Here is a 13,705-nt window from a genome sequence, read left to right as displayed (position 1 = left end):
TATCTCACTGACAAGATCCACTGAGAGGGAAGTGTGCGAGTTGTAACGACTCAGAGTGAACTATTGGACTATGACGATGTTAATGAGTTTGAGTGCAAACTCGGAAAAGGACACTATTATGTAGTAACGACGGTTTATGCTTAAATATGGTTGTCAGCTATCTATTGACAAATTGAGGACTTGATCACCCTTAATCTCTTGTTGATAGTAGACGGAATCATATAGATAGGATGAGCTTGTTTGTTACCTTAATGGTATAAGATGTGATGAATACTAAGCCGTGAGAATAATAACTCACTATGTTGTGTGAACTTATGAAGAAGTGAATACGAAAAAGTGCAATATATTGGATGATGATTTAAGACGGGTAATCAGAGTCGCGCAGCGAAAGTGTGATGTGGAGTAGTGTGCGAGTACTACTCGTGGGCAGTGAGGAATTAATATGCCGGGAGCCTACGTAGAGAACATGAATTGATATATATGATAGATTTAGAATCTAGTGGATGTAAGGATGTCGTGCTAGGGAATTAGAACTCTTTTGAATAATTGCCGAGATGATGAGTATGTTATTATGGATGTACTTAGTTAACGAGTATGTATTCAGCGAAGTTAAGGCGATGAGTGTATACTATATGATGCTATAATAATTTTGTACTGTTGTAAGGTATTATTGTAGATTTCCATATATAATGAGGAATTATACTCTATGAAGAACGAAGTTGATTTAATTCTTGGAGAAGAGGGGGCTTCAGTTTGAGCTATTTTATAAGCAATGGTATATTAAGGAGGATGAGTGTGATTATAATTACTTGTGTGTACTCATTCTGATGGTTGGAATGTTTAAATAGAGGAAGTAAATCAGGACTTTGTTTTAAGTGTGAGTAAGTATTGCTAGGTGGTAGATTAGTACCATGTATGAAAAAGAAGGATTCTTGAACGAATGAGTAAAGAGAGTTGGAATTGGGTAAGACTGAGAAATCTAATTGGTAATGACGATTGTAATGAGTAATCAAAATAGTGCAGCAAAAGCGGAATATAACGTGTTGGATAATTTCTGGTATGACTTGAGAGGAGTCAGATAGTTGAAATTCAATGGTATAGGAATGTTATTATCGAGTTTCTTGAAGGAAGCAATTGGTGAAAAGTGTAAGTATTGTTTTATCGCTCATATGGAAAGGTGTGTCTAAGGTTGGTACGTTTGGTAGATGGAATGCCTTACTGCAGTGTTAATCGGGGTGGTCATACCATGGTTGTGTAATTATATTATTTAGTGATTGAGTGTATTGTATGGGTTGTACCTCAATGTTCTATCGTTGTTAACCTTTTGGAGATATAGCGAGTGGTATATTTTGAATGGTAAAATGCGACGTAAGAGCTGAGATGGAATGCATGAGGCATGCTTATGTTGGTTATGTCAGATGAATTTTTAGACTCGACTAAGAAGGTGTTAACGGGGAACGGGAGAGTCAGATGAAGGACTCTTATCCGGAACTTTTCACTTGGAGTATGTTTTCGAGGACGAAAACTCTTTTAGTGGGGGAGAGTTGTAACACCCCGTAATTTCATGAATTAATTTAATCAAGTTAAATTAATTATTCGGAAATTATTTAATTATTCAGTAATTAAAATTGGATTTTTGGAAGAATTACGGGAATTATTGTTATTGGGCCATGACGTAGTTAGTAAAAAGGGAGGTGCCAATGGAGAGGCCTTACTAACTAATTATCCTTTTTTTTTTAAAATAGTGAAATGATGAAAATAAAGGAAATTGGGAAAAGAGAAGGTTAGAGGCAAAAGGGACAGAAGTCTGAGAACTGAAGAGTACGTGAAAGAGAGAAGAGCCAAAGGAGAAGAAGACCTTCAAAGATTCGACTCTGAGGTAAGGGGTGATTACTATAATTATATAGTATTATGATTTTGATGATGATAGGATTGAATTAAGGAATTAGAGTCTCTATTTGGGATGTTAGGTTTTGTGAAATTCCAACACTAACATGTATGATTTGATGAATTGCTTGCAATTGATGATGTAGTATTGTTACAGGGTGTTATGGTTTGTTGTTTGTGTATTAGAATCATGTAATTGGAGTATTTTGATGTTATTGATGATCAATTTCGTAATGGTATGAGTTGGTATGTGGTTGGGATGCATAAAAGTCTTAAAAATCATGTTTTTCAGCTACTGGATTCGTGGGAACCAGTTCCCATGTGGGAGGAACCGGGTTCCACTGTGTTAGAGCGTTAAAAACAGCAATTTTGGGTCCAGGAACCGGTTCCCATGTGGGACGAACCGGGTTCCAGTACAAATTCCAGCAGCATGTTTTGAAAACTACTCTAACTTTAAAAGCTTCTAATTTTCAAACCGTAAGTCCGTTTTAGACGCCGTTTTGGACGTTGTTTCTTAAATTAAATACTCTACGATATAAAGTAAAGAAAACAACAATAACTTGATTTCATTTTGAAAAGTATCGTTTTCTTCAAAAGTGGTTTATTCTTGTTTTGCATAGTTGATGAGGTGCAATGAATTGTTGTTTGCATGATTGTATATGTGCAATGATATGTGTTATTATAATGTGATTGCTTCTGCTTGTTATGCAAATGGATGTTGTTCGTGGTAAATATGGTTATCATGTGTTTTGATAAATGATGATGCAGATGGATGTTATTCATGGTAAATGTTGTTATCATGTGCTTTGATGAATGATGAAGATTGATTTGTTTTGAATGATGCATGATACATGTACATACTTGTTGTGACGTTATTGGTAAGATGTGATAAAGCAATGTTAAGCATCGGATTGATGATGATATAAGTATGTGACATGTGTGCATTCATTCATAAATCATTTGCATTGGACTCGTTGATGAACGGATCCTTGACGGCTAATTCCCATTGTGCGGAGATTAGCAGGCAGTCATCGTGTGCCCATGTGGGGTGTGAGCGATAAGGCAGTAGTCGTGTGCCCATATGGGGTGTGAGCGACTAAAGGGCAGTATCAAAGAGAGAAGTCCTGTGAATGTGATTCACGAATTTTGGTACCACATGCATAAGAGTCTGCATGGTCTTTGTATAAATTGTGACATGTCAGGATGAAATCCGGTGTTATGATTGTGTGGTGTTATTGGTGCATACTTTTGACTTGTGCTTGTGATTGGTATGAATTGATAAATCTGAATATGCTAAGTAGGGTGGATAATTGCTTATGAAATTCTATATCTGATGATTTATAATGCTATTTACTTATGATGTAGTCTCACCCTTACTTTTATGATTTCAGATTGAAGTAGCGGTTTAAACGATCGGTGAGGATGACTCGTAGAGTTTATCCGGTTATGTGGAGTCGTGTCGGTCATGCTCTGATCTTGTAACACTGGGGGTCGATAGTCTTAGAGTTACTTGATATACATCGTTGCCATTATTGGTTATGGATTATGTATTGTTGATTTGTTTAGATATGTTTCTTAAAATTGTTAAAATGAGTTTCCGCTGTGCTAAACACATGTTTTGATATTTGGTTTAATTCTAATAAAGCATGACAAACGACTTGGTATTTTATTTATTTTATTAATTGTAACATCCTTGTTGTATAATTACTCTGATATTTATTATATTTTTCGTGGGGGTTTTTAGAAGGGTGTTACATTAGGGGTTCGACAAGTGTTAGGGACGGGTAATTATCTCGGTGTTCCTTCTATGATTGGTAGAAGCAGGAAAGAAACTTTCAAGTATATCAAAGATAGAGTTTGGAAAAAGATAAACTCCTGGAGCAGCAGAAGCCTTTCTCAAGCAGATAGAGAAACCCTCATCAAGTCCGTGTCATAAGCTACTCCTCCGTATATTATGAGTACTTTTTAATACCTTCATCTATAAGTGACAGGATTGAGAGAATGATGAATTGTTTTTGGTGGGGCCATAACCAGAATAGGGGCAAAGGTTTTAATTGGATGTCTTGAGATAAATTGTCTATATCTAAGAGAGACGGCGGTATGGGTTTTAGAAATCTCAGTGCTTTCAACTATGCAATGTTAGGTAAACAGGCTTGCAACCTTATGACAAATCCTAATAACCTTGTTACTAAACTGTTTAAAGCGAGATATTTTCCCAACTGCGGTTTTATGGATTCAGGCATTGGGCATAACCCAAGCTACGTTTTGGAGAAGTTTATGGAGTGCTAAATTTATGATTCGAGGAGGTTATAAGTGGAGCATTGGGTCGGGAGAAAATATTCTTGTCTGGGGTCGGAATTGGTTACATGACGACACTTCTTTGATTAATCCGTGGCTAAACAACCCAATTATTACTAGGCTGAAAGTTGCAGACTTAATGAGTTCTAATTCTAAGTCATGGTCTCCCGATCTGATTCTACCTTTAGTAGGGAGGGCTGCTGTGAAGAAAGTATTTAATAATCTATTATTCAAAGCGGTCCACATGGATAGAATGATTTGGAAGTTTGACAGAAATCGTAATTACTCCATGAGGAGTGCGTACCGTTATTGTATCAACGAAGTTATAGATACCTCTCACCTCATAGCGGATGAGAATTGGGATTTATATGGCAGCTTTGTAGAAACTCTATCCCCACCAGAGCCCGACTTAGAAATAAAGGTATAGATTGCCCGAATACCTGTGGTATTTGTGGTTTGGAGGAAGAGAGCTATCATCATATTTTCTTCCATTGTTCTAAAAGCTCGGGCTGTTGGGAAAGTGTGGGGTTATGGTCGAAATTAAATCCTATGCAGAATTTCCAAGTTCCCGTAGCTTCGATTGTGCTCTCCTTTTTACACGTTGCCAACCAAGAGGAACAAGCCGCATTCTCTACAATCTTATGGAGTCAATGGAAGTGCAAAAATAATCTGTTATGGAATCAAACTGAAGAATCCAAAGACAACATATGTAATCAAGCTATGAATCTATTATTCGGTTGGAGAAATGCCCAGACGACAAGGAACTCTTTTAAATCCCCAACTAATACTTTTGTTGATATGACTTGGAGCAAGCCGGTGTTTGGTCGTCTCAAATGTAACATTGATGCCTCCTTTTCTAACAACAAAGTGGGTATTGGTGCATGTATTAGAGACGAAAAAGGTTCTTTTATCGCATCCAGAACATAGTGGTTTTCCCCTTTTTTTGAAGTTGCCGTAGGGGAAGCTATGGGGATCTTTTATTCTATCAAATGGGTGCATGAGCTTGATTATGATAATGTGGATTTTGAATTGGATGCTAAAAGTGTTGTGGGTAATGTGAATAGGATCCTTCCAAACAATACAGATTGTGGTGCTATTACTTTAGAATGTAAACGCATACTAGCATCTTTGTTTAGGAACTCTCATGTTAAGTTCATTAAAAGACAAGCTAATGAAGTTGCTCTGGTCTTAGTTCAGGCGGCCACATCGTTTGCTAGTTTTCAGGTTTTTACCGATGTACCAATCTGTATTCTTTCTCTTATTATTAATGAAGTGAAGTAAGTGTTTTTCTTCTATAAAAAAATTTACAAAATGAAAAGACTAACTTATTGCAACAAAACATTTTAAAAGATTAATTTATTAAAAGTGTACGAGTGAAGGGACAAAGCATTATTATTATTTAGGAATGAATTTTTTATTAAATATGAATGAGAGAGAGACAGAGAGAGTTAATGGTCAAGATGTTGAGTAAGTGTTAATAACTTAATATCCATCCTCATATATATATATATATATATATATATATATATATATATATATATATATATATATATATATATATATATATATATATATATATATATATATATATATTAAAAATGAGTAAGTTATATGAGAATGAATAAGACCCAACAGATTTAAAAAGGAAATGTTGAGATTAAATTATTGTTTTCAAATTATGTGCCATTAAGAGGAAAGAAAAGTCATTAATATAATTTTAAAAATATTTTTTAATCTCAACCATTAAATATAAATTCAATGATTATTATTAAATTCTCAAACATATAAAACCGTTGAACCTTAAAATTACAATCTACACAAACCAAATGCTACAAAACAACACTTACATCAAGATATAAAGACCCTCTTCTTTTCAATAAGCTCTAAATGAATCTCAATAACCTACAACACGCATTCAAATCTCCAAAATCAAACATGACCCATCAAATATAAACAGTCACACAAAAAAATCATTAACAAAATCTTACAATATCCCCGGCTCTGTAAAACCATTAAGCGGTAAAATAGATCTTTGTCTTCATATTCGAAGAACTCGACAATCCTTACAATATAACCAGGTTTATCATCTTCAGCCTAAAAAAACACAGTTCAAAAAATCAACACCGTAAGAAAATCCCCGATCAACAAAACATATAAACCCTAAAACCATAAATCTTCAACATTGAACATACCTTGATGAAAATAGCGACATTGGTGGCAAAATACATACGGTGGAACCGATTCATCGAGCAAAGGAGGAACGGTGAGCATGTTTTTCGGCAAAATGGAGAGAATGAGGAACAGTGAGCGGCAAATGGAGAGGAAGAGCGAAATTGAGAGAGAAAGGGTGAGGATGAAAAAGAGAGAATATGGGGGAATTATAATTTAATGCATTAATATTATTCATCTTTTCCGTTTGACTTTTCAGTTCAAAAGTTGCATTAAGTAGAGAGAAATCAATTAATAAAGGTAATTTGTTTAGACTGATTTAACCTTGAAAATTAAAAAAAGAAGTTCTTGGAGTCAAAAAGGTATAATTGGCTTTTCCAGAACATCTTACGTTCTTATATGGTAGATTTTATCACTAAAAGGAAAACTTATGTTTTCTATAAAATACGATATTGCTATTGTATGGGATCGAACTCATGCCTAATACAAATTTTTCGTCGATGGATCTATAACCGAGGAAAAAAGTGACAAGTTTTCATGACGTCCTCTGTTACCTCGCCTATTAAATCGGGATAAACCCCCTTTTTAACCAAAGTAAAAGGGAGTTTTCGAAGTAATGCACACCTTCATTTGGATTGTTATTAACACCGGTCTTAAAAAGAATTCTACAACTGATTCACTTTCGCTCATTTGCAATATTTGTTGAAGTTTTCGTTTCCACTATATGCCTTATTGAATTTGTCTCATGTCTCCTTTACAATTTTAATCTCCACTATTTGCTCAACTATCTAAGGCTATGTTTGTTAAGACATAATTTTGAGTTTATGTCTTATGTCTTATAGCTTATAAGCTTATATGACAATTTAGACCTGTTTGATAACGGTCTTTTAACCACTAGTTTATAGTTAATTTTACTAGCTTATAGTTTATTTTACAGACGCTATTTCAAATAGCGTTTTAGCTTATGGCTTATAGCTTATCATTTTTTCTTCCTTTTTTATCCTTATTTTTTTGCATAATCATTTTATCTTTTATAATTTATTTTAATTTTAAATTAAATAATTATGTATCAAATATCTTTTATGTCATTTTATATTTATATGTTATTTGAACCGCTAATTTTACCAAAGAATTTAATTAGTTTATCAATTATCAGTCTCAACCATCAGTCATAAGCTATAAACTATCAGTCATCAACCCAGTCAACCGCTATTTTTACCAAACAGACCCTAATAAGCTGATTTAATGGGACAATTTTAATCATACATTTTTTAAAATTTAATGATTTTGATTTCTTGAGATCTAAATATAATATATAAAAATTTAACTCAAAACTATTATTCACGACAAGAATAAATTTAGACGAAAAATTACTTTATATATTTAGTATTTCATAGTACAAATTAAATATCAAAGACCATACAAACCCTATTCCTTTGCAAATAAAAATAAATCATGAAATGTCACAAAAAAAATTTTACGTCGTTAAATTCCTTTTTAATACAAGCAAATCCTTTTAATCATTCCTATTATGCTTCCCTAAATTAATTACCAAACTTATATATTTCGAAAAAAGAAAAAGGAACCCATAGTATATATAATATAACACAGAAAATTATCTCTCAACTAATTAATCCCAAACGCACGTGCCAAAAAAACATAAAACACGTGCGAGTCACCCACGACGTCACAGCCACCGTACGTCAGTCAAGGCCTCCATACACTGGCCCACACCACCGGCTTATCCTTCCACGACAAAAATATTCCGTCATCAGCAGCGGAGCACGGTGTCAAGGACCACCCTTCTCTATACCTCCTCAACAACGCTCTCACATCATCACAAACCTCTTCGCTGAATGCCGCCGTAGTAAACCCTCCACGTTGCAAACGCCTCCTCCACCGCGCCGCCGTTTCGCGTCTCTCCACTGACTCAAAAGCATCACAAGCAACCAAATCAACAATTCCTCTCCCTGCTTCTCTTTCAAGCATCAACCTCTCACAACTGGTTCTCGAAAAACTCTCTTCAAGTGCTTCGAAAAAAACCCTAAACCATCTCAAACTCTCTCCAAAACCTTCCACGAAATCTGAGCCAAAACAATGTTCTAAATCAGCTTCCTCTTCCACCACCGTCATAACCCTAGGCTCTAGTCCACGAAGAAAATTAATCAAACTATCACGGTGGTTCCCGGCGCCGGAAATTGAATGCAAAGAGTTAACACAATTTATAGCCAAAGCTTCATCCTCTTTAATATCCAACTCTCTTAAATTCAACTCCCTTAGATCACTGAAAATGATTTTGAACTTAAACGGAACTCCCATGAGCCTCGCGAATTTCTCCATCCTTGCTCCGATTTCCTTCATGACTTTCTGAACGGAGCCACCACTGACGGCTGTGACTACCGTGGTTAAACGGAGGTGCGGTGTATCGTCGGAGCGAGTGGCCAACGCTTCGAGAAGCGTTGGCCATTGAGTGCAATACGTGTTGCTGATATCAATTATGTGAAGTTTAGGGTTACCTTCTAATGCTTCCAAGATAGCACCATTGGACGCCACGTGTCCAAACGTAGTCCATGGACTAACTTCTTGGAACTTCAACAACATCTTCCTCGTTGAGTCGAAGGAACATGTTTTCTCAGACGCGAATGTTAAGGTTTTGTAGGTTCTGTCACCTGCATCGTTCATGCGGCTGAACAAAGCTTGGAGGAAATATGCTGAGAGTTTTTGATCTGTATCGCCGTAAGGTGAACTAAGCTCGTTGAGCATCCACATGAGTTGTTGGATTCGGTTTGTGTCGTTGTCGGAAATGGCACGTGCGGTTTCAAGGAGAATGTTTTGCGACCATGAGTTACCGGAGGAGAAGTCGAAGTTGAAATATTCTTGAGTGGGTGAGAATGAGCAGTTAATATCAGTGGTGGTGGGGGTGTTAATAGTATTAAAGTTTGTGTTTGGAGAAGAAGTAGTGATTGTAGTAGTGGATACATGATGATGATGAGGGTGAGTTTGTTGTTGATCATAAGGATAATTGTAGTAGTGTTGTTTAGAAGAAGAGGAAGATAAGTCTTCATCATTGGTATTGTTATGATCCATGTAATAGAAGTTGTTGAAGCATTCTTCGTCTTCTTCTTGATGTTGGTAATAATGATAGTTTGTGGTTGTTGTTGTGGTTTGTCTTGAGGATCTAGAGCTGCTAGATGTTGTTAAGGTGGTGGTGGAGTTGAGGGAAGTAGGATCGGGTTGATATTGATGATGTTGTTGTTGTTGTTGAAAATTGACTAGCCTAAACAATGTATCCATTTAACCAAATAGATAGATACACCAAAACCAATATAGTTGTTGTTTCTCAGCACAAGCAATGGATGGCCCTAGTGATGTGTTTTTAACTGTGGGAGTTGGGAGCACTATACGTATGATTTCAAGCTATTCAATTTGGATACATTCTTTTTACCTTATAAGAATAGGTTTATTTTTAATAAATATTAAGAAAATAATATGTAGGTGTAAGAAAGGATTCAGATACTCATGATTTTGATTAATAGTATTCAAAAAATAAATAATTATAATTGTATGAGAAACAAAAATTAAAATTTTATAAAATTGTCTCAGTAAGATAAATATAAAAATTAATGAAAATAAAATAATAAATATTTTAAATATATTTAATACATAATATTAATGATTAATTTATATTGAAAAACAACTTATAATAAAATACAAAATAAGAAACATTAGATTAAAGAGGACAACATATTTTTATATGAAAAAGAGATCATATAAGATATTGGTACGTGAGTTTTTAATTTTAATTTTTATTTAAAATAAATAAATAAATTTCTTATTCTCTAGATTAGATATTTTAGGGGAAATTAAAATTCTTTATTCTTTCTCCTTTTGAATTTTTAGTAAAATTTTAAGAATAAATAAACAAACTACTTACTAAATTGTAAGTATCCATTAAAATAATTTTTTATATTTTTAAAATTGATAATACATTATAAAAATTATGAAATGTTGTTTTTAATAAAAATTTCTGTTAATTTCTATTATATTTAAAGGATATGACATAACATTTTAACATAAAATGTCACATTTGACATTATAAAATGTGATGTGACATTCTTATACCATTTTTACAAGATATGTCACATTGTGACATTTTACAATTTTGTAGATGTACGTATCCATCAATTAGAAAAAAAAAAGTTTTAATTGATAGTATTTATAATATGTTTTGAAGATCAATATTTAACCCTTTCACTCAAAGTTTAAAATAATATTCATATTCATTGCATATTTGACATGCTCATTGAATAATTTAATTCCCATTCCTTTTTGTGTAATCGATGATATGGGGGAATAATATGGCAGTGGAGTTTTCTTTTCTAGGTTATAGTATTATTTTATTGGGAGAGGGCTTATTGTAAAAACTTGAAAGAGAAGAGTAATTACTTATTCTGGTCAAATAAATAGGAAGCATGTCCTAGCTAGGTGGTGTTTAGAATAGAATTGTCTGACAAAAAGATGAGAAATAAAAAAGAAGAGATGTTAGTGGATTAGCTTTTTTTAAGAGAGAAATAATACTACTAAAAAGAAATAGTGAATTAGTAAGATGAGTGAGTGGGAGCAGGCGTGGCAATTGAGAGAGTAAAAAAGCTGCCGGCGTGAGTCATCATCATCAAACAAACCCACTATCATCATTTCATAGCAGCAGCAGTAGCACAACCAACATAACCCACTCACGTTCTCTGCCTCCTAATCGCTTTCCAAACTCTGCCAAATTTCTACCCAACTATTTTTTTCTTTTTTTTTTTTACATAAAAAATTATGTACATTTTAGTATTTTTTAAATTTGTACACTTAGAATACACAAACTTGAAATTTAATGAGTGTTTTATCTGGATGTGAATGGTATAAAAAATATGTTTTAAATGTGTAGGATTGCCACTTTTAATAAGGTCTTTTAGATTTGTAGTTTCTTATGGTTAATTCATTTTTCATTATAGTATTTGTCTCTCTATTTAGCAAATAACAATGAATGAGCATTAAATCTCTAATTTTTTTTTACCTGAGAGATAGGCCATTTATGATAACTAATATCCTCTTAAAGCTACACCCACTTACTGAAGTGAATATGTTATCAATTGGATGTGTCTACCATATATGGGCATGTTTGCTTTGGCCCATTTGTGTTGGGAACAATTTACGCTCGGGTTTCATATCCGACCCAATTATTCCATGTTCGGGTTTGCACCTGACTCTAAAAAAGACTAGAATGCACACTGCTCCTCAAGTATGATGTTTAAAGGGAGAGAAGTGTTTTAGACGAAGTTATATTAGACGAACATTGGTCTATTGCTATGCAAGAGGAGTTAAATTAATTTGAATGAAATAACATTTGGAAACTTGTTCCTAAAGCTTTGGCTAATATAGTAATTGGTACCCGATGGGTCTTTTGCAACAAGTTAGATGAAGATGAAAATTCCTTAAGAAATAAATATAGACTCGTTGCAAAAGGATACAATAAACATAAAGGAATATATTTTGATGAAAAATATGCTCTTGTAGCTAGATTAGAAGCCATAAGGATGTTATTAGCTTTCTCTAGCATCATAAATTTCAAATTATTTCAAATGGGTGTAAAAAACATTTTTCTAAATGGTTACGTCCAAGAGGAGATATTTGTTGATCATTCTCCAGCTTTTATCAACCCAACCTTTCTAGATCATGTTTTCAAGCTTAATAAGGCACTATATAGACTGAAACAAGTCCCTAGAACTTGGTATGACCGCTTAAGTAAATTATTGCTTGAAAACAGGTTCCATATAGGATAAACTGATAAAACTCTTTTCGTCAAGAAAACCTAGCTTGAATTTTCTAAAATGATGTGGAATGAATTCGAAATGTCAATGATGAGGGACCTCAAATATCATCTCTGATGATACTAACAAATCCTCGTGCAGGGAATTTTCTAAAATGGTGTGGAATGAATTTGAAATATTAATCATGGGGGAGGTCAAATATTTCCTAAGACTTCAAATCAATCAAAGTAGTGAAGGAACCTTCATAAATCAAGCTAAATATTATAAAGAACTATTAAAGAGACTCGACACGAAGAAGCCCAAGATAATAACAACCCCAATGTCAACCTCATGCAATCTTGACAAGGACGAAGATGGAAAACCAGTAGAAGAAAGTAAGTATCGGCATATTTGCTTTGGGAACCTCATATATGGGCATGTTTGCTTTGGCCCATTTGTGTTGGGAACAATATATGCTCGGGTTTCATATCCGACCCAATTAATCCATATTTGAGTTTGCACCTGACTCTAAAAAAGACTAGAATGTACACATCTCTTTAAGTATGATGTATAAAGGGAGAGAAGTGTTTCAGGGGAGAGACTGGAATGCACATAGCTCCTCAAGTATATGGTCCAAAGGGGCAAAGTGCTTTAGAGAGAGAGAGAGATTGAAATGCACACAACCCCTCAAGCATGAGGCCCAAAAGGGGGGGGGGTGCTTTAGAAAGAGAAACTGGAATTCACTCAAACCCTCCAGCACAAGGCCTAACGGGGCGAATTGCTTTGGAGATAAACCAAAATGTACCGATGAATACCAACAAGAGGGATTAAATCTCTTTGCATAATAACAACAAGAAAAAATCATCGACTCTTTGATTTTTGGTAAGATTCCTAATCTTACCCTTTAGTTGTTTTTATTAATTAAAGTTTTATTGCAAAAGTTACTTAATATTAAGTAAGTTGTGTAACAATGGTAATAGAGCTTGTTTAATTCCTCTACATGCAAGGTCTATAAAGAATCTTGATGAAAATCCTTTTAAAACTTGTTTTCAAAAATACCATGACTATGGAAGAACTCATACATATTACTTTTGGTGAACTAAAGCCTAGTTGGTAGAAACTAGAAATAGAGGTCGCTAATTTTGTAGGTATACCTTAAAGAACACCATTGGAAGATGAAAATCAAGTGAAAGTAAAAAATCAAAGACAAAATGAAGTCCAAAGTCCTAATAGAAATATTCAATAAGTCAAATTAAGAGAATCAATGGAAGACTATTAAGGACCATCCCATTCAGAATGTTAATGGAGATATTTCTAAGGGAGTTGCATCTCAACACTGCCATATCAAGGTATGTAATTATGTGGCTTTTGTTTCATAAATTGAACCAATCGGAATCAACGAAGCTATATTAGACTAAAGTTGTCTCTTGCCATGCAAGAGGAGTGAAATCAATTTGAGCAAAATAACATTTGGGAACTTGTTCCCAAAGCCTCAGCTAATCTAGTAATTGGTACCCGATAGGTCTTTTGCAACAAGTTGGATGAAGATGGAAATT

At 34.1% G+C, this 13,705-nt stretch overlaps 1 protein-coding gene across 1 annotated transcript; it reads right to left on the bottom strand.

Moving 5' to 3' along the window:
* Positions 1-7,784: 7,784 nt before the first annotated feature.
* On the bottom strand, positions 7,785-9,757 carry LOC131607235 (protein SHORT-ROOT-like). The gene has a single exon (XM_058879257.1). It carries the CDS (start codon positions 9,646-9,648, stop codon positions 8,062-8,064), a length of 1,587 nt encoding a protein of 528 aa, XP_058735240.1. The 5' UTR covers positions 9,649-9,757; the 3' UTR covers positions 7,785-8,061.
* Positions 9,758-13,705: the final 3,948 nt, after the last annotated feature.

The sequence above is a fragment of the Vicia villosa genome, linkage group LG1 (assembly GCF_029867415.1).
Source record: "Vicia villosa cultivar HV-30 ecotype Madison, WI linkage group LG1, Vvil1.0, whole genome shotgun sequence".
Taxonomy (NCBI): Eukaryota; Viridiplantae; Streptophyta; class Magnoliopsida; order Fabales; family Fabaceae; genus Vicia; species Vicia villosa.
The sequence above is the reverse complement of the archived record's forward strand: the minus strand, read 5'-3'. Positions and strand labels throughout refer to the sequence as shown.